A 20709-nucleotide genomic window follows, 5' to 3' on the forward strand; every position below is an offset into this window, starting at 1 on the left:
TTTTTAAGCAGTATTATAATGGCATTAAGTAAAATGTGTAATTGTAACATTTATATACAGTTTCTCCAAATGCATTATATGTTTATGTTTATTCAGATACTTTATAATATATAGGATCATTTTTGTAGCTAAATTGTCTTCTTCATCTTGTTTTTCTGAAGGTAATGTAAAGTATTGCATCCTCAGAATTGATGAGTAATAAGGGAAAACTGGCCTAGGATTTAAAATATCCTTCAGAGGATGGTTAGTTGAAAGTAGATCATAGTGGTAAGTGCTCTATAGAAACTTAAAATAGAGGATAATTGGGTGGCTGCTTTAGATTGAGCAGTTGGGGTTATCCTCTCGGGAAAGGTGAAATTTATATTGATACCTGAATGACAAGAAGGAACCAAAAGTCTAAGATCAAGCAAGAGCATTCTAGGCTGAGGCAAAGGCCCTGAAGCCTTCATGGGCTTGGTGGTATGTTAGCCATCTCAGGCTGCCATCACAAAATACCGCAGACCGAGTGGCTTAAACAACAGGAATCTATTCCTCACAGCTCTGGAGGCTGGGATGTTTAAGATCATGATGCTGGCTGATTCAGATCCTGGTGAGGACTCTCTTCCTTGCTTGTAAATGGCCACCTTCTTGTGTCTTCCCCATGGCTTCTTCTCTGTGTGTACACAGGGAGGAAGGTGGAGAGAGGGAGAGAGAGATCTGGTATTTCTTCCTCTTCTTATAAGGGGACTGTCCCTATTGGATTAGGCCTCACCCTTATGATCTCATTTAACCTTTATCACCTCCTCAGAGGCCCTATCTGCAAATATAGTCACATTGAGGAAATATGAATGGTGAGAAACACAGACATTCAGTATGTAACAGGTGGCGTGTGATTAAACTCATGTCAGTATGACTGGAGCCTGATGAGCAAAGGGGAGGATGATAGGGAATGAAACCAAAGAAGCAGGCCAGGGCTGGACTGTGTAGGGCTCTGAAAGCCAAGGTTAGGACTCTGAATTTTACTCCAAGTGTGCTGAAAAACTGGAGCAAAGGAGTGATATAATTTAACTAATATTTTTTAAAGTATACTCAAACTTGTGTGGAGAAATGGCTTAAGGAGGCCAAAACTGGTAATAGACCAGATGGAAAGCTAATGCAGTAATTCAAGGAAGAAATGAAGATGGTTTGGACTGGAATGGTTAGCAGTGGAAATGAAGGGACCTAAACTATTTCAGGAAATGTTTAGAAGTTTCAAAGCTGATTAGTTAGCTATGGGGAATGGGAGAAGAGGAGTCAAGGATGATTGTTCAACTTTTGGTTTGAGCAACTTGGAGGAGGAGCAAGGTTGGAGTGGGAGAGAGAAGATAGAGTTCTGCTTAGGTCATGTCATATTTGACCTATATGAGTCTAAAAGTCCAGTGGAGGTCAGAGCTGGGTGTAAAGATAGAGAATTAATTGTTAAATAGAGAGTATTTATAGCCATGGGACTGGATAAGGTCATCTGGAGAAGAGTGATGTTCGAGAAGGGGCCGGTGGGAGTCCTGGCTCCTTCTACATTATCTATCAGGCAGAGGGGGAAGGGCCAGCAAAAGGGACCAAAAAGGGTGTCCAGAACTATGTGATATCCTAAGAGCTAAGGAAAAAAAAGTTTTCAAATGTTCAAAAGAGAAAGAGAATTATTAATACTGACATTCAAACAGTTATAGATTTGGGAGGAGATTTTTGTGTGAAATCTTATAGATTTTTCTTAAAAATTTTTTTTCTCTTCCAATATACCATGATATATATTCTGCCTATCATGATGTTTTTAGTAGTTCATGTGGAATTCTTAGTTGATTTGTCCCAATTCACAGTTACCTGAAAAATAGACATAAAAAAGCATTTGTTGACTTAAAAGAAAACTTACTCAATAGGCTATTAAAAAGGAGACTGAAACCTAAGTCATAAGTCAGTTGTAAAAGAATATAAAATTCCTTAACTAGCTATACTTAGTGCTAAAATCGTTCATTGCATCACTCAAAAATCATATTCTTTCCTTGAAGATAGAATACTTAAGGGTGATTAATGCAGAATTATACTTAGTTTTAATCTTAAATATAACTATTTTTAAAATAATTGGTCCTTGTAAAAAAATCAGACTATATAAAAACCTTTAAAAGGGAAAGTAATAATTATAATTTTTAAAAGTCTGAGATAATTACTATTTTATAATACAGTCTTTGGGAATTTTATTTTTATATATCTTTATAGTTAAAACTTAATTCTCATAGGATACATTTTTAATAGTGAAATTTTGAGGGGGTCAAAGGGTAATCATTTTTAAGGCTTTTTACATACATGTAGTCAGACTGTCCCCCAGAAAAGCTGTACTAACCTAACATTGCTTCAGTTAATATCTGAAGTTAATATATGGTGTAGCCAATGGTGAATACTGGCATTCTTTTTAATCTTTGCCAATTTATAAAAGGAAAAATTGTATCTTTTAATTCTGTTTTTTTGTTAAGTTTTACATCTTTTCACCTGCTAAGTAGACATTGTTTCATATTTTTGAATTGTCCATGTTTTTGGCCAATATTCTCTTGACTTTTTGTCATTCTGTTTAGATTTTTTGTGAACTATCTCTATATTAAAGAGATTAAATGTTGGCTGTCATATTTTTTCCCATTTTTATTTTAAGCTTTATGACTTTTTTCCATGCTAAATTTGAAATTTCTCTTCTTTGGTTTAAACTTACTTACATTGAGTTTTTGACCTGATTCAGTTTAGTGTTTTGACTTCTGTGTGGCTGAAATTCCATATTTGTTTGGGGACCGAAAATCCAACCCACAAAAAGAGCAGACCTATCTGAACTTCTGTTTAACTTGACCAAATACACTTAATTACTATATACTAATGACTTAGTTTCTGAACACACATGAGAAAAAGACAAAAATTCATCTTTCATAGAACCATAAGCCTTTCATTTGCTTACTTATGTATGTACTTTCATTCAGATATTAGATAGGAAACTTTGCGATATGTTAATTTCAGAAATTTTATGTTAGAACAGCTAGCATTTCTAAGTAGTTAACATACTAACTTCTGAAGTCCTGAAATGGGGCCCAACAAGTTGTGGCCACTTGGTGGGCTTCTTGGCTTTATTTCCCCCTTGAAATGATAGCCTGTGGTCAGATGATCTCTAGGTTTAGATCACACCTCAACATACCTGCTCAATCGATGATCAGAAAGCTCTTTTGACAGATGTAGTTTATTTGTACTTTGTCCTCTGCTTTATCACTACTATAATAAATCTTGATCTTCTTCATCTTAAATTTCAGATGAGACAGAGTCATATAGGTGCTCATTTTGCACATAATGAGTTGAAGAAACTGTCTTCAGTTATGTTTGATTGTCATTTTATTTATTTAATTTCTAGAACTCTTCCTCGTGGGTTCTATATAACATGGCTTCATTTTACTGGAGAATAAAGAATGAGCCGTATCAAGTAGTGGAATGTGCCATGCGAGCCCTTCACTTCTCTTCCAGGTAAGATTCCTCCCCTTCTGGACCTCCTAATTTCCCACATAACTCAGGACTGTTAAAGAAACAATACATAAGAAAACAAGAAGAAGAAGCATTGTGTTGTCCTTACATTCTCCTCCATCCCTGTTCAAAGAAATTAGTCCTGTCCCCCAGATCAAGGAGTTCAAAGTGATAATAGCATAATATACCTATGATTTCCATTAAGAAAAAATGTGTAATGTAGATACCCTCTGAATCACTTGAGACTTGAAAGTAAGAACCTGGACTGGATAAAATATTATAAATTAAATTTTTCTCAAAGTAAATATAAGCCCTAAATACATTTCATAAAATGTCTACCAGACCTTATTTTTGTGGCAAAATTTGTAGCTATCAGATTGAGTAAGCACCATCAATTACGTAAAATGAAACATTAGGATTTTCTTAAATTAGTTTCCCCATCTATTAAGTAAATTCAAAGTTATTTTCCTAAGCTCAGTAACTTTGAATGTAATTTTCCCTTGTCAGGTAGTTATACGTAATTGTGGAGCACATGCTTCTTTCCTAACATCTAATTACATCTCCCCTTCTCTTTAGGCACAACAAAGACATTGCCCTGGTCAACTTGGCAAATGTTCTACACAGAGCACACTTCTCTGCTGATGCTGCTGTTGTGGTCCACGCAGCTCTGGATGACAGTGACTTCTTCACCAGCTATTACACTTTAGGAAATATATATGCAGTAAATACAACTTTTTGTTTACATGAACCAAATCAGTTGCTATTTTCTTCTTCCTTCCTCCTTCTCTCCCTCCCCCTCTCACTCCCTCCCTTCTTCTCTCCTTTCCTTCCTTCCTTCATAAAAAATACACTTTTCCCTTCTTTTGGTCCAAACAAGGGTAAGGGGAATAGAAATGAAGAAATTAGGGGAAAAAAACTTCATCACAATAATGAATCATAAGTGTCCTAGCTTCTGACAAAAAAGGAGAATTAAATTAATGGGAATATTAAATTTCTACATAGTACACCTCTAAAGATAGCAGTAATTCCAATTGAGCCATCCTCTAGAGGTTGCTTCATGTTACGGAGATTTGGCCCCTGACCAAAATATTGTGCACTGTAGAGTGAGATTTGGTCAGATCTCATAAATCATTAGGGAATTTGGACATAAGGAACCAGGCTAACATTTTTCCCCCTGTGTTTGTGTATGTGTGTGTGTGTTTTTGTCTCTTCAGATGCTTGGGGAATATAACCACTCAGTGCTTTGTTATGACCATGCTTTGCAAGCTAAACCTGGGTTTGAGCAAGCTATAAAGAGGAAGCATGCTGTCCTGTGTCAGCAAAAACTTGAGCAGAAATTGGAAGCTCAACATAGGTAACTGGGAGAAAAAAATTTCACTTAAGCACCAGCACCATAGAACCTTAGGTTAGACCTGTGTAGGGTGATAATCAGTGTTAATTTGTTCATTAGAATTAAGAAAAACACCTCCTCACTGCTGCTAGTCTTGTCCTTTTTCTCCAAATCCAGGAGGTTTAGCACAATTCAGTGGCTATGTAAAGAATTCCAGGAAGTAGAGAATGTAAGCAGTAAATACTGTCATTTAGATCTTTACAGTTTTGACCATCAGTCATTTATATGAAGTCAGATGGAGGAGGGGATGCTGCTGGATACTCAGTAATTCCATTGATTACATTTTTATTTCCGTAGAATACACAGCCAGTAAAATCACTTGCACGTGGTATATTTCATCTTTCTCCCCTTTGGCTCCTAACAATAGCTGGGCTCTTGTTAGGTTGGTTAAGTGATATTGAGCGATTATTTGGCCTACATTTTAACTAGATTTTTGTACATTGTACAGTAATAGAATTCTATTGTATTTGGTCTTTGCAGTATACTTAATTTAAAAAATATACTGTATTGTATTCTATAAAGAACAGGACCAGTAAAGAAACTTCATATAACTCAGAAGTGAACTGTTCGTCTCTTACAGAATTAACCTTAATGTTTTGAGTCTGCTTTGATCATTAGAGGATTAAATTGAGATTTGGATTTCATTAAACTTTTGTATTTGCCCATTTTCCAATCTGTTTAAAAGCCTAATATAGTGAAAAGGAAAGAATGCCAGGTTGTTAATGCCTGACTTCTGTTATACCTGATCAGACCTTGCCCTGGCTGAGCTTCTTCTAGTATTATACACTTCTAATACAATCTGTTCCAGCTTCTAAATCTCCATATGTTAGCAGTGCAATAGGCAATAAGATTTTTGTGACTAAATATAATCAGCCAGCTGATTTATTGATACCAGGTGGTAGGGAATATTCCTGAGCAAAGTTTCTGTGGTTTTCCCCCAAATCTGTAAATCAAGGAGCTAGAGTAGAAGAGCAAGGTATTGTGGCCCTTTCTCTTCACCTTATCTTTGGGTAGAATCAAAGGAAAAGGTGAAAAGGAAGATTCTAGAAAGGCTTTGAATGTGAAACTAACACAATATTTGGAAGGAAAAAAGAGTTGTTAAATGTGCAAAGCTTTATAGTATATTGATATGTGTCATTTTTGATATTTTTGGCACCTGAAAAGTCCAACACATCATTTAATGCCATTAACTGTTGTAATTATGGGAAGAATTTTACATCCATCTTTTTTGCTCCCCAGTTTTAATAAAACAATGGCATTTATTTAGCCCCATTATTCTTGAACTTTGAGATATAGTGGTTGTATGTATGTTAAAAGGAAAAAAAAATCTAGCAATTTTTGCTGAAAACCAGAAAATCTTTGCATCTAAGTGGGTTTAAAAATTCACAATTTTAAAGCTCTAACTTTTTCTTGGTATTAAAAAATGTTAAGATCCCTCCAGCGAACACTGAATGAGTTGAAAGAATATCAAAAGCAACATGACCACTACCTGAGACAGCAGGAGATCCTAGAAAAACACAAGCTGATTCAGGAGGAGCAAATCTTAAGAAATATCATCCATGAGACACAGATGGCAAAAGAGGCACAGTTAGGTAAGTCCTGATTCCAAGTAACTGAAGACAAGTTAGGAAATTGAGTTCTAACGTGCTTTACTTTCATAATTTCGTGTAGCCGTAAAGCAGTATGAAGTTGTGCTTATGACTTCCCTCAGCCATAAAGTGAAATCATCACAGCAGGTACACCAGCAGACCTGGGGAGCTGGTTTGGTCTTTCTAACTTTTTTTAAATTCCCATTTTAAAGTGAAAACCAAACCTTTTGTTACCCTAGGTGTCTTAACAGGCCCCTGTGGCCTACGTTGACGCTTCTCCAACTTTAATATGCATATCAGTCTCCTGGAGATCTTGTTAAAATGCAAATTCTGATCCGGTTGGTCTGAGATGGGGCCTGAGGGTCTCTTTCTCTAACAAGCTCCCATTTGATGCCTGTTGCTGCTAATCTGAAAATGCAGTGGCCCTACAGCAATTTAGCAGAAGCCAGACACACCCTAGAAGCAAAGCATCCACACTTCTCAGCCAACACTGGCAATAAGACTAAATATTCTTTTTTTCTTGTTTTGTTAAAAACAAATGTTTTATTTTAGAAGTAAGATTTTAGGCTAGAATTTGTCTTAAGCAGGAAGATAATCAATGAATTACTTTCAGGGTGTTCTTTAAATTATCCCCCAAATTATACACAGTATTGTGTATGTGCACAGTTTTTGAGAGGGGAAAGAGGGTATATAGCTCATTAAAATCTCTTACAGTCTGTGACTCAAAAATAGAACCACTGGTCTAAAGGAACTTGCATTGACAGCATATCAGTGATTTGGTTATATCCAGAATGCTTCATTTCCGAATAAACCCTGCAGGAACAGATCTGACAACTTGACAGCAAAGAATAAATGAATAGAATCCCCTATGTTACATCCTTCTCCCTTGATAAATATATTGGTATATCTGTATAGCCTTTTAACATTTGAACCTTAACTGTGACCATTTACAATCCATTTTACAATCCACCTAACAAGTTTTCTTTGATATTTTGAGTGTAAAGAGTATGTTAAGTCCTTGGGGTTATTTACTGCTCAGTCTGTACTGAAATGCAACCAGAGCTCTTATATATAAGTTTAAAACAGTGTTATGAAGTATAAAAGCAAATTCCCTCCAGAGAGATGGCCAAAGTCTCTTGAAAACAATTTGATCAATAGATTTACAGTCATAGAATATTCTTGCCAGAAGATACCTCAGTGATTATTTAGTGGAGCCCCTTTGTTTTATAGGTGGAGAAACTGAAGCTTCTTTAGAATGATTTAATTTAATTAAGCATTAATGAGTGTTCCCCTGGATAAGTACCTCCTCTGTAAGTACTCTGCCAGGCTCTGGAGAATACAGGATTGATACTACATGACTTAGACTAAGAAAATCATGTTTGCGTTGCTGGTCTTTTGCACTGATTTTAATTTCCTTTCTTACTCCAGGAAATCATCAGATATGTCGTTTGGTCAACCAGCAGCATAGTTTGCATTGCCAGTGGGACCAACCTGTGCGCTACCATCGTGGTGATATCTTTGAAAATGTGGACTATGTTCAGGTCTTTTTCTCTCTAGTTCTTACCAACTTTTGCATATCTAAGAGTAATACCGTTTCCCCCACCTTAATTCCTTATATATTTGATCTCTAAAATGCGTGACTATCATTTAAGGTTTTGAGTATCTGTTATGTTTACGAAGTCAGATTTTATAGACAGTACTCAGTTACTCCATGAGTGACATTTATGGACTACCCATATTTGCCTATTCATGTGTGTTTGATTCTTTTCTTCTTTACCATGAGAGCTAGAATTGGTCTATAACTCAAAGCCTTTATCTCCTCTTTTAACTTACTTGAATAAGACCTATAATTTAAAATTTGCAAAAGAGGAGTCATGCTGTTTCCTGCAGTCATCAGTCCAGTTATGTTGCTTCAACCAAAATGATCATTATCAGCAGATGTTTACTAACCACCATTGTTAGTTGCATGTTTTTCTCTCTCTCTCTGTCTCTGTGTACGTCCACATGTGTACATGTGCATATACATACGCATATACCTGACACTCAAACACACAATGTAAAATCCTAGCCTATCTCGTTGGGAAGAAATAATACATAAATATAATGATACTAAATAGCATGTAACTAATGCTGATACAGACAGTAAGCACAACCAGAGATCCAATTATCATCCAAAAGGATATCGGAAATAAAGTAACATTTATCCTATCCTACGGAAAAGTTATCATATCCTTAATCATAGATATAGAAATTTCCAGAGATACGCAATTAAAATAATTAAGAGATTAGGACAGCTTCTGTAGGAGGACAAACCATGAAAAATTAAAACTCTTTAATCTGGAAAAACCCAGACTACATTGGGAAAGAATGAGAAGCAAAAATTAAGAGTCCATTTAGGAGGAGAAGTAGTAATAGAAACCAAAAGTTTCCTATGATTTTTGTGAACCAGCTTCTAGCAATATCCCATGTTTGGTTTTCCAAAGGAAGAACAGACTTACATGCTCTGGGACTTTAGTTCCCTATCTTAAATCCAAGCAGTTTAAGGGGAAAAGGGGAAACATTTAGAAATGGAATAGACTGAGACCCAGTGTAACTTTTAGCTATCATGATGGTCTCAAGACAGACCATTTTGGAAGACTGTCCTGTACCACTAGCTTCCAGTATTAAATATCCGTAAATTTCATCACCACTATATAGTGAAAGAATCTACTCTTGTTCATAAAGGCATGGAGCTATAAATTCCTCATATTCATTCATTTTCCTCATGTCTTTCCTACTCCATCCCACTATAGTTCCATTCTCTTATCTAACAAAGTTTCAGAAGTACACAGTAACTACGGTATCTTGTGAGAACATCAAATATTATTGTACTGTGGTTTAGAGGAAGGCTACACATATTTGGAATTGATTGTACAATAGTCTATAATACTTAAATGATAGGTATATTAAACCCTTAAGAACCGTTAAGCACACTAATTTTATAGAGAAGTGATCATTTTAAGCTGGGTAGGAGAGGGAATTATGAACCAAACCTCTAACCAGCTAATCATCCAGCTAATCATTAAACCTAAAAGAGACTAAATCCTAAAAAGGAAGTAGAGGGACAGGAAACAATCTGTGCGGTTTTTCTCATATCAGTGGCATAGTTGATTGAAAGTTGCCAGCTGTGCATTATCTGTGAGAGAATACTAATGGGATATTGTTCTGAAAATTAAAAAATCTGATTGCTTTTTTACTGACTGACTTTCTGATTTTCTACTCAGTTTGAGTATTCACTTAACAGTTTTGGATTGTGTTAAATTTTAGTCACAACTCCTTTTCTGCTTTCAATTTGATTGAACTTTTCTTTCCATTTTTAGTTTGGCGAGGATTCATCAACCTCCAGTATGATGTCTGTGAACTTTGATGTTCAAGCAAATCAGAGTGATGTCAGTGATTTGGTCAAGTCTTCTCCTGTAGCCCATTCTGTTCTCTGGATCTGGGGCAGGAACTCTGATGCATACAGGGTAAGTTAGTCAAGGAGGATGAAGGACTTTTCTCAAACAGACAAGATTCGTTAAAGCAGTGGCCCTCGACCTGTGATTAATATGGCCCCAATCACCTCAGCAAACACTATTAAGCTTATATTAAATGGAGGGCATTCTGCTAGGTGGTAGATAAGTAAGACACAGGGTCTGCCTTGAGTTCTTACCCGTCAAGTGGGCCAGATAGACACCCTGATTTTAATTCAAAGCTCTGAGCACAGTTACCAACTCTTCCAAGTTTCTAAACTTGACCTAAGTGTGTGCTTGTATATGCTTCGCTTCTCATCAGCATTCTCTTACTGCACTCCCTACCTGTGTACCAGGCTGATCCTGTGAATATAGTACATAAGCTGCTTGCTCTGCTGGAGCTCCCATTCTAGCAAAAGATACAGACAACAAACAAGTAAATAAATATGTAATTCTAAGCTGGCTAAGAAATAATTGTATGTTAGCCAGTGGGAATACTAAGATATGAGGACAGAAACCACATATTTTTTATTATTAAATTTTCAGAATTTAATTGAGTTTTTATTCTGAGAGTTAATACAGCCACTTAGATTTAATTGTGTATAATATAAATTCCCAAGTTTGAAAGCTTCAGGATAAAAGTTTAGTGAGCCTCTGGTATGTTATTTATATTTAGAAAAATGAAATTTTACAACCAAAATAACAATTGTTAAACTTGGCAAAGAAAAGGTCTTACTTCAGGGAAAAATAGTTTTCTGGGCCAGTTTTATAAGTGTATGTATGCTTACAGGTATAAGTCACAGACTTTCCCTCAAATTGGCTTAAACAAAAGAAAATTTACCTCATATTACAGGAAGTCCAGAGATAGAGCAAACTTCGGCTTTGGTTGATTCAGTGGCCCAGTAGTGCCACCAGTGACTCATTTCTTTCCTTTTCTTCAATTTGCCATCCACTGTACTGGTTCCATCCTAAAGCTTGTCTTCCTCTTGGTCATGGGGTGACAGCCAGCAGCAGCTGGAGCAACATGATTTTTGTTCCTATGTGGCACAAGCGACTAAGACTGGCTTTTCTTTCCCAGACGCCCCAGGCAGGCCTCTCCTTGTATCTTACTGGCTTAACTGACTTAGGCCTGCCCAACCCTGCATCAGTGTGTGGTAAAGCAGGTAGAATTTCTAACTTAAACTAATAATCTGCAGTAGAAAGAATATTATAGAGTCTATCACAGTGTGTGTCTTAAAATACGAAATTGTCATTCTGTTATGTTACCCTTGTATATTTATGTTCTTTTAGAAACTCATTTAGCAATTTGAAATATTGAATCCAAAGAAATTTTCTTTCTTTATTAGGACAAACAGCATATTCTGTGGCCTAAAAGAGCAGATTGTGCAGAAAGCTATCCAAGAGTCCCTGTTGGTGGGGAATTGCCAACGTATTTTCTGCCTCCGGAAAACAAAGGACTCAGGCAAGTGCTGATGGATTTGGCAAAGCGCTTGATTCTGCATGATTGTCATCTGGCGGTTCTTTGAGAGCACCAGCCTTGGACTTGAAAGGTTAAGTCTTTATTTTGAAGTCACCCGAACTTTGAAAATATGAATCTTGTTCCTTTTTCTTGTGCCAGGATCCACGAACTCAACAGTGATGATTATTCTTCAGAAGAAGAGGCCCAAACCCCTGACTGTTCCATAACTGACTTCAGAAAAAGCCAGACTCTGTCCTACTTAGTCAAAGAATTAGAGGTCCGCATGGATCTGAAAGCCAAAATGCCAGATGACCATGCACGAAAAGTAAGGCTCGTTTAGGCTGGTGTTTATTGCCGTCCATTCTGGGTGACTTCACAAGCCTCATAGGTGGAGCAAAAATTTGATAGAAGGCAGTTGTTGAGCTTTGAGTTTATAAAACTGAAGCATAGAGTTAAAGAATTGGTGAAATAAGTAAGAAGTCCGTCATGCTATTGAAGGAATGCCGGGAAAGTGTTTTTCAGGGTTGCTGTTTACGTAGACCACCTAAGCACTGTTTCTCTAAGAGGGCTACAAAGATGAGTGACACAGAACTCTGTTTACCTAATGGAAGCCATTCCAACCACTGCCATTTAGCTTGCCTCTTCCAAGCCTCCGGAAGTTTGTATACTTTGAAAGTTTCAAGATTCTCTTTCCTTGGCTTTATCAACCCTGCTTTGGGTTCATATGAGGTCCTCAGAAATTTGTATGAATTTGATAACCACTGTGCAGACATTATAAGTATGTTCTGTTATGCTATTTTCTTTAGTTTCTATTAGTTATGTATAACTAGGAATGTTTTATTACTGAGTATAAATCCTGTATTAGACAATGTTCCATAGATACAAATGAAAGAATTCCTTTTTGCAGAGAAAACAGACCATCACAATGACCTTTTTTTTTAAATTTAATTTTAAAACTTTGAGCAGTTACTACTTACATTCAACAAACATTTACTGAGGCAAAAAACATTATGTGCCGGCACTGTTAGGTGTGCTAGGAATACAAAGATAAACAGACCATGATCCCTACCTTAGAGTTGCTCACAGTTATGTAAGTGCTACAAGACTATAAAGTAGATTAATTGAAGATCTGGTGCTTTTCCAGATAGGAAGGATAGCAGATTTTAATTGTGTCAGGTATCGCATGCTTTGTCATCTGAATAATTTCTCATTTGGTTTTGGACACTTAGGTTGACTTTGATGGGGAAATGATACATTGCCTTAATATGTATGTGGGGTATATGTCTTTTAACTGTTTTTTGTTGAAGGAAACTACATGTGAGCAGGCTAACACCTGTTGGTATGTCCATGACCTCATGTTATGTGTATAATTATAAATATCTTTTTCAAATTAGCTCTTCCCAAGGAGCTCAAGTAAAGACTGCTGTCTATAAAAATTCTTGTCCAATGTTTTCCCTGTTATTTTCAATTGAGTCAGTCTTCCTTTTGATGTTTTCAGATTTTGCTTTCCCGTATTAATAACTGTACTATCCCAGAAGAAGAAATTGGGTCTTTCTTATTTCATGCTATTAACAAGGTGAGTGGCCTACTTCAGATGTCTGAAATTTAAGTATGTAGTAATTGTAATTAAAATCTTAAAAATGCATGCATTAAACATCCTTTTTAGAAAGAGTACTGTATTCTTGTATTCACTGAAGTATTTGGGGGTTTTTCAGCCTAATGCACCTGTCTGGCTGATACTCAATGAAGCTGGGCTCTACTGGAGAGCAGTAGGAAATAGCACTTTTGCTATCGCTTGTCTTCAGAGGGCTTTGAATTTGGCTCCACTTCAATACCAGGACGTTCCTCTTGTGAACCTGGCCAACCTTCTGATTCACTATGGCCTTCATCTTGATGCCACTAAACTGCTGCTTCAGGCTTTGGCCATTAATAGCTCTGAGGTGAGGTTTTATGTTTCTTTATAGCAATATATATATACCATGTAGTGGTAACTCAAATTCAGAGTATCATTTGTGTTTTTATGGAGAGGACATAAAAAAATCATGTTTTGTTTTTCAGAGTAGAATTTGCACATTTTGAGAGGGAATAAAACAGATTTTTGTTTTGTTTTATTTTTGATGTGTTCACCTCTTCATTTTAAGTGAATGAAATTTATAAATTGTACAATTTATTTTTTTATAAACTTGCATTTAAATAAGAATCACATATGCTAAAAATATATACTGTCACATTTTTATATCTTAAACATCTGCTTCTCACTTTATCCTACTCATTATAACATGCAAGCTGTTTAATGTTGTACTGTTTTACAATGTTAGTTTATAGATATCTTTATACTAACCAAGCCAGAGCATAGTGCAAAGGTCGTTTTGATAAGAATAGGTAAGTGGATTGATATTCATGCCCTGAACCTCCCACATGCAGTCCATGGAGTTGCATCACTGCTTTGTAGTTAATAAGTTTTTGTCATAGTTTCTAAGATACCAGTTCTTTTTTGTTTTTTTGTATCTTAACGTCTCTGTCCGTAGATTTGAGAAAAAATATTCAATGTCATCATGTTATAATTGAGGACATCTTAGGTTTGATGAAATATAGTTATAATAAATACACACTTAAATTGCTTCTATACTTAGTGTCTAAATGTTCCTGAATTTTATCCCCAAATAAACTTTTAGAAATGTACATGAATGGCTTAGGTTTATTTGACATGTCCCAAAACTAATTTTTTTCAGTATTAGGAGAAAATGTTGCCTGTTAAGAGTTTCCTTTGAGATACATATATTCACAACTGGATTTTAAGTAAAAGTTTACAATCATTATATTACACAGTAGGCCAAGTTGCCAGAGACGTACATCAAATATTTATCAAATGATTACTGTGTGCCAGGTGTGGGTATAGTAGAACAGATGATCTTCATGGGATGTGATGAAGTAAGCACACAAATGGAAGGCTCAGCACAGCTGTATTCCCTTGACACTTCTCATAGTTCACTTTTTTCTGTCACCAGCCAAGACAGTTAGGCAGTATTCCTCTGAAGAAAAAAAGAGCTCCTTTAGAGATTAGTTACCTTTCCATATTTGAAAATTATACTAAAATTTCAGTTAAATATTGTGGTACTGCAATAAGAGTAAAAAAGATAAATCAATGAGTCAGGATAGATACCCCCAAAATACACCTTAATCAGATGCTACTCCCAACTGTCAACATTTGGAAATATTTCCTTGCAAGCTTTTCTTCTTTGTAAATATTTCACAGCATTGGAATTACACTATACTAGTGATCTTTAAAACTTATTGTATATTAAAAATGTATTACTACTTAGTTTTTATAGCCATCCATTTAAATGGTTTTGTAAAGTTTTGATGAATTGATATATCACAGGTTACTCCACTGTTGCTAGATATTTAGGTTGCTGACCATGCTTAGTTATTGTCAGTAATGATTTTTCTGAGTAAGACCTTTTTTTATTCCAGATAATTTTCTTAGGAAAGATTGCTAGCAATGAAATTATTAAGTCAGTAAAAGAATGAGTCTTTTGATGGCTTTGATACAAAATACCAAACAATCCACGAAAAGATTTGGGCCAGTACATATTGTCATAATCAAGATCTCTAAATATTCATTTCACTTGTATTATGACCAGAATCAGGCAGTTGAAATAACTCTTAACTTCTACTGATTGTTTACTAGAGCCAGGCACTATACTAAGCACTTCACATGTAATAATTCAATTTAATCCTCACAACCACCCTATGAGATGAGATTTACCCATTTGATAGAAAAAGAAACAGAAGGGATTTACTGAAAATCATAGAACTTGAATTTGAACTCAGGGAGATTGGCTACAGAGCTCACACTCTTTAGCCACGTGACATTGCCTCTGTATTAACATTTATAAAACAAATTTACTTAAAAAAATTCACTTCTCTGTTGTAACATAAATTTCTTTATCTTTTTATTGTTTTATTTTTAAAGTAAAAGTTGATGTCGGCATTTTCCTCATTTTGTTAGAATTTTTTTTTAATTTTACATGGACTATACAATAAAGTCTTTAACGCCATCTGCCATACATTAAAAATATTTTCTCTCTTTGCCTTTTTATCTTAGCTTTTAAAAATTACCTTAAATTTTTCATCTTTTCCCTTTTGACTTCTATTGTTAGATTTAAGGTATCCTTGTAAGACGTTTGAAAAAACTTAGTTCTGTTTCTGTTTTCTATGGTTTGTCTTTAAATAATTGATTCTCAGATATGCAAAGATCTTTTCCTATGTTGTCTTCTAGGTGGTATATAGTTTCAGGTTTCACATTTAGGCCTATGATTAATTTCAAGTTAAATTTTCTTTGTGATGTGAGGTAGGGACCAAAGTTCATTCATCAGAGTTCTTGTCCACATAGATACCAAGTTATTCCAGGACCATATCTCAAGAACACTGTACTTTATTGAATCACCTGTTACCTTTGCCCTGAATTCCAGTTTACTTGACACCTCCACTTGAATGTCTAAAACTACAGGCCAAAACTAAGCTCCTTAACGTTAGTCCAGTTTGTTCTCAGTCTTCCCCATTTCAGGAAACAGGAAGGCCAGTAGTTAGGACAAAAACTTAGAGCCATCCTTCATGCCTTTCTTTTTGTCTCAGGGCAGATTCAATCTGTTAGCTAACCTAGCTGATTCTGTTTTTAAAGTATACCCAGAATTTCACTGCTTACCATTATCTCCACTGCTATCTTATCCAAACCATCTTTATCTTTTATCTAGATTATTTCAATAGCCTCTTAACTAGCTTCTTGACTTTTTCATTTGTCCCTCTACATTCTGTTCACAATACAACAACCAATGAGTTTCTTGTTAAAAGTCAGATGTTGCCATTTGTTCAAATCTCAGCGCATGTAACTCACAGTAAGAGACAAGAATTTATAACGACGTAGAAGGTCCTGCATGACCTTGCTACTTTTCTAACGTCGTCTCCATGAGAGCATTCCTTTGGTCATTCTGTTCCTGCCTCACTTGCCTTCTTGCAGTGCCTTGAACATGCTAGCTTGCTCCTCAGGGCCTTTGCATTCTCTGTTCTGTCTGCTTGTAATGCTTCATCCCACTAAATTCTTCATAGCTTGCTCCTCATCTCCTTAAACTCATTTAGAAATACTAACTTCTCAGTGAATCTTTCCCTTACTACTGTATTTAAAATAGCACTCTCTTCCCCACTCTTAGTACTACTGATGTCTCTTCATCATATACTTTTCTTCGTCACATTTTGCTCACAATTGTAACATCCTCACAGTTGTGTGACATGGGCCTGTAAGATCCACAAAGGCAGAGATTTAGCTTTCTTATTTTCTGCTGTATCCCTAGTGTCAAAAACAGTATATGAAACATAGTAAACACTCAGTAATTATTTTCTGAATGAATTCCTGAAAATTATTCTTTTTTTCCAAAATGCTAACCAGTTCATCTCAATATAAGATATTTACATAAGTGTCATTCTAGTCATAGGGATAATCAGAACACTTGTTTTCCTTATGGAAAATATAAAGACATTTTTGAAATCTAAGTATGGAATTTAATTTTGTATCTGAGTGGGGAACCAGTAAGTAATACTTTAAATGTAATCTGAGAACTACTTAGATTAGGCCTCTTTAATCTGGAGTAATTTGTAAACCTGGCTTGGTTATAGTGAGACATTCTGATGACCAGAGCAGCCTGAATCAAAATCAGGCAGCTGATATATTATAGGTGTTGCTTTTCATAGGGATATACTGTGCAATTTGAGAATAAAACATTCTTAGATCTTTTAAAATAATTTTAATGATAAAGTAAGTGTAGAATAAATGGTTTGTACACAGCAAATCCTAAACATAGGTGTATTTCTGCTAAAATGACCTAAACTGAATACTTTGGGCTGCTTATAAAAACAAGATCTCAACAATAGGAAAATAGAATTTTAAAACTATATACAGTAGCATCAAAAAATCAGATATGTAGAAGTAAATCTAAAGGAAGATGCACAAGATTTCTATACTGATTACAAAACACTGCTAAGAGAAAGAAACCTAAATAAATGGTGATATAGATCATGTTTATCAGGTTGGAAAAGTCAATGTTGTTAAGATGTAAGTTCTCCTCAAAACTGATTTATAGATTCAGTTTGATCCTAAACTCCCAGCAATTACATGTATATATGTGTATAAATTGATAAGTTGATTCAAAAATCTACGTAAAAGTACCCAAAATCTGGGGGTGGGGGTGAGGGGAAGGAAAAAACAGTTGGAAGACTTATATTACTAGATTTCAAGACTTGCTGTGATTAAGTCAGTGTGGTATTGGCACAGAGATACTTAAATATATCAGTGGAACACAATTAAGAAATTAGAAATAGGCCCCTGTGTATATGGTCACCTGCTTTATAGCAAAGACACACCCATAGTTGAGTGTGTGTGAAGCTTTTGGGTTTTTACTAAGTAGTACTGGAGTACTTGGATATCCCCTCTGGACAAGGAATGAACCTTGACTCCTACCTCATATTGTACAGAAGAGTAATTTGAGGTGGTTCATGTACCAGAATGTGAAAGGTAAAACAATAAAGCTTCTTGATGAAAACAGAGAAGAGAAAGACTTCATTACCTTGTAGCCAGCAAAGATTTCATAAAGCACTAATTATAAAAGAAAAAATATATAAACTAAACTTCATTAAAATTAGGAATTGCTGCTTATCAGAAGATACCATTAAGAGAATAAAAAGGCAAACAACAGACTGGGAGAAGGTATTTGCAATAAGTATTTCCAACAGTTGTCTTGTCTAGTATATATATAAAGAATTCCTTCGAATCAATAAGAAAAAGACAACCCAATTTTTTGAAATGGGAAAAACAACAGGCACTTCAGAAGTGAGGGTACCCAAATGGCCAATAAGCATATGAAAAAATATTCAACATCATTACTAATCAAGGAAGTGCAGATTAAAATCGCAGTGAGATGCCGCTTAAGCATCACACGAAAACAGCTAAATTAAGAAGACTGATGATACCAAATCGGTGAATTCTCACACTTGCTGGTAGGCATCTACTGGAAAGCTATTTGGTTATGTCTCTGAAAACTAAATGTGTGCCCACCTTAAGAACCACTACTAAGCACATACCCAAGGAAAATGAGTACGTATGTCTATCAAGAGGCATTTACAAGAATGTTCATAGTAGCTTTATTTATAAATAATATAAGTATTTATAATATATAAATATTACAGTTATTTACAATGTATTAATCAACTTGTAACTGATTACAAACAATCCAAAAACTGCCTGTCAGTAGGAGATGGATGAACAAACTGATATACTCACGTGATGGAACATTACACATCAATTTTTTTAAGAAGAATAAACTAATAGTACACAAAAAACATTCAGTTTCTTGAATATTAGATACTGTATTGAGTGAAAGAAGCTACAAAATAGTACATATATGCACAAGAGAACATACTGCTTGATTCCATTTATGTGAAGTTCAGGAACAGGCAGAGCTAATCTATGGTGTTGGAAGTCACAGTATCGTAACAGTGGTTCCCCCGGGACTGCGGTTGAGTTGCCCAAGGTAACCTCTTGGGATACTAGAAATGCTCTAAATGTTTTGTATCTTTAGATGAATGGTGGTTACAGGGATATATACATATATAAAAATTCATTGAGCTGTGCACTAAAGACTAGTGTATATTACACATTTTATCTATGTTTTATCTTAGTGAAAGTTAAAAAATAAATTTGTGTTAAACAGTTTAGAATTAGCAGATGTAAATAAAATGGACAGTTAGCCATTAACTTTTATGGGGTAACCTAAAAAGATGCAAAAGACATATACTGAAAAGGTTTTGTAACTCTTAAGAAGATATCATTTCATTAACATTTTGCTGATTTTTTTTTTCCCCTTTTCAGCCCCTGACCTTTTTGAGCCTGGGAAATGCTTACCTTGCTTTGAAGAATATCAGTGGGGCACTTGAGGCCTTTAGGCAGGCTTTGAAATTAACTACCAAATGCCCAGAGTGTGAAAACAGCCTGAAGTTGATTCGCTGTATGCAGTTTTATCCTTTTCTGTACAACATCACGTCTTCTGTTTGCAGTGGTAAGCAACTGTTAAATGCTGGCAAAATAATGAGTTCAGTCAGGATTCCTGTTTCGATCAACAGAACACAGAAAATGATTTCCTCAGTTTTTCTAAGGATTTTTACATAACTAGCATAATTTAAGACACATAGGAAAGAAATTCATTTGTTACTTACTATACAGACACACTGGAGTATTAGGCTTAATTCTCTTCCAGAACCCTAGTTTGAGAAAGGCTGATTAAAGTATATTCAGCTGGGATGATAGGCTGTGAGATTATTTTTTTCTCTCCCTCAAATCTCTGATGTTTTGTAACAATTGATATTTATAGTAAAGAATATTCTTTTCTGCTGTGAATTTAAACTGTGTAATGAGATTTGAAACAGTGTTTCCATCCTCATTCACTGAAATATAACCCCTTGTCTTTGAGTGAAGGTGATTTAGACCTTTCCTGCACCTTTGAAATAGTGGCCTGACATGAAGTATCTTCTTTGCGTTCTTCCACTTCCTCCCACAGCCTCCATGCGTGTATACATATGCATGTGCATAAGTGTATCCACCTGCCTCAAAACTGCTTGAGTTAATATCTAAACAATAGATCCCTTTCTAAGAGTTCCATATATGATTATTTACTTGTTTAAACTTCACTAGAAGGAAAAAAAAATGAGTTTAACTTGAATTATGAGCAGTGCTGTTTACACGTGTGGATCCTCAACACCTTGCCTTTGTAGAGCACAAGCAGGTGCTCCGTTAATGTTCAGATTAGATTGTAATATTCAACCAAAAGATTAGTCCAGCTCCTACACTTCAGACATTTAAAAAAAAACCCAAAAAGTGACACCCACTTGGTTAAGTGACTTGTCTAAAAAACATCAATAATTACTAGATTTGGCACCCAAAACTGGTTTTCCTTATTCACAATACCATACTGCCTTAGGATTTTAATGAAATGACAGACAGTAAGTCATTTTAAATATCAGAGCCCAGTTTTTTAGTGAAGAAACAAAAAATCTCTCAGCCACATAATTCCATAGCTCAGGGGTAGATCACTGATGAACACAATCTAAACTAGAATTCTTCTGTGAATGCTGAAGGCCTAAGATAGTGGTTCAGCAAGGGTGTGTGGTGGAGTGTCTAGTGCTGGACTCACACAGATTCACGTTTGAGCCCTGGCTCTACCATTACTGTCC

The 20709-nt window shown here is 35.5% G+C and overlaps 1 protein-coding gene across 2 annotated transcripts in view; it reads left to right on the forward strand.

Moving 5' to 3' along the window:
* TTC17 (tetratricopeptide repeat domain 17) overlaps positions 1-20709 on the forward strand; it is a 101125-nt gene that overhangs the window by 27768 nt on the left and 52648 nt on the right. The window contains exons 1-12 of one of the 2 annotated variants that reach the window (XM_072969810.1): positions 172-267; positions 3395-3504; positions 4078-4222; positions 4716-4855; positions 6323-6483; positions 7909-8021; positions 9840-9986; positions 11318-11433; positions 11590-11755; positions 12929-13006; positions 13146-13370; positions 19352-19538. In XM_072969810.1, the coding sequence (XP_072825911.1) occupies positions 3422-3504; positions 4078-4222; positions 4716-4855; positions 6323-6483; positions 7909-8021; positions 9840-9986; positions 11318-11433; positions 11590-11755; positions 12929-13006; positions 13146-13370; positions 19352-19538 (1561 nt within the window). In that variant the 5' untranslated portion in view covers positions 172-267; positions 3395-3421. Of the gene's footprint in view, positions 1-171; positions 268-3394; positions 3505-4077; positions 4223-4715; positions 4856-6322; positions 6484-7908; positions 8022-9839; positions 9987-11317; positions 11434-11589; positions 11756-12928; positions 13007-13145; positions 13371-19351; positions 19539-20709 lie in introns of those variants that run through there. The other variant, XM_006212328.4, reaches the window with a different exon arrangement.

Source organism: Vicugna pacos, chromosome 10, assembly GCF_048564905.1.
Source record: "Vicugna pacos chromosome 10, VicPac4, whole genome shotgun sequence".
NCBI classification, from domain to species: domain Eukaryota; kingdom Metazoa; phylum Chordata; class Mammalia; order Artiodactyla; family Camelidae; genus Vicugna; species Vicugna pacos.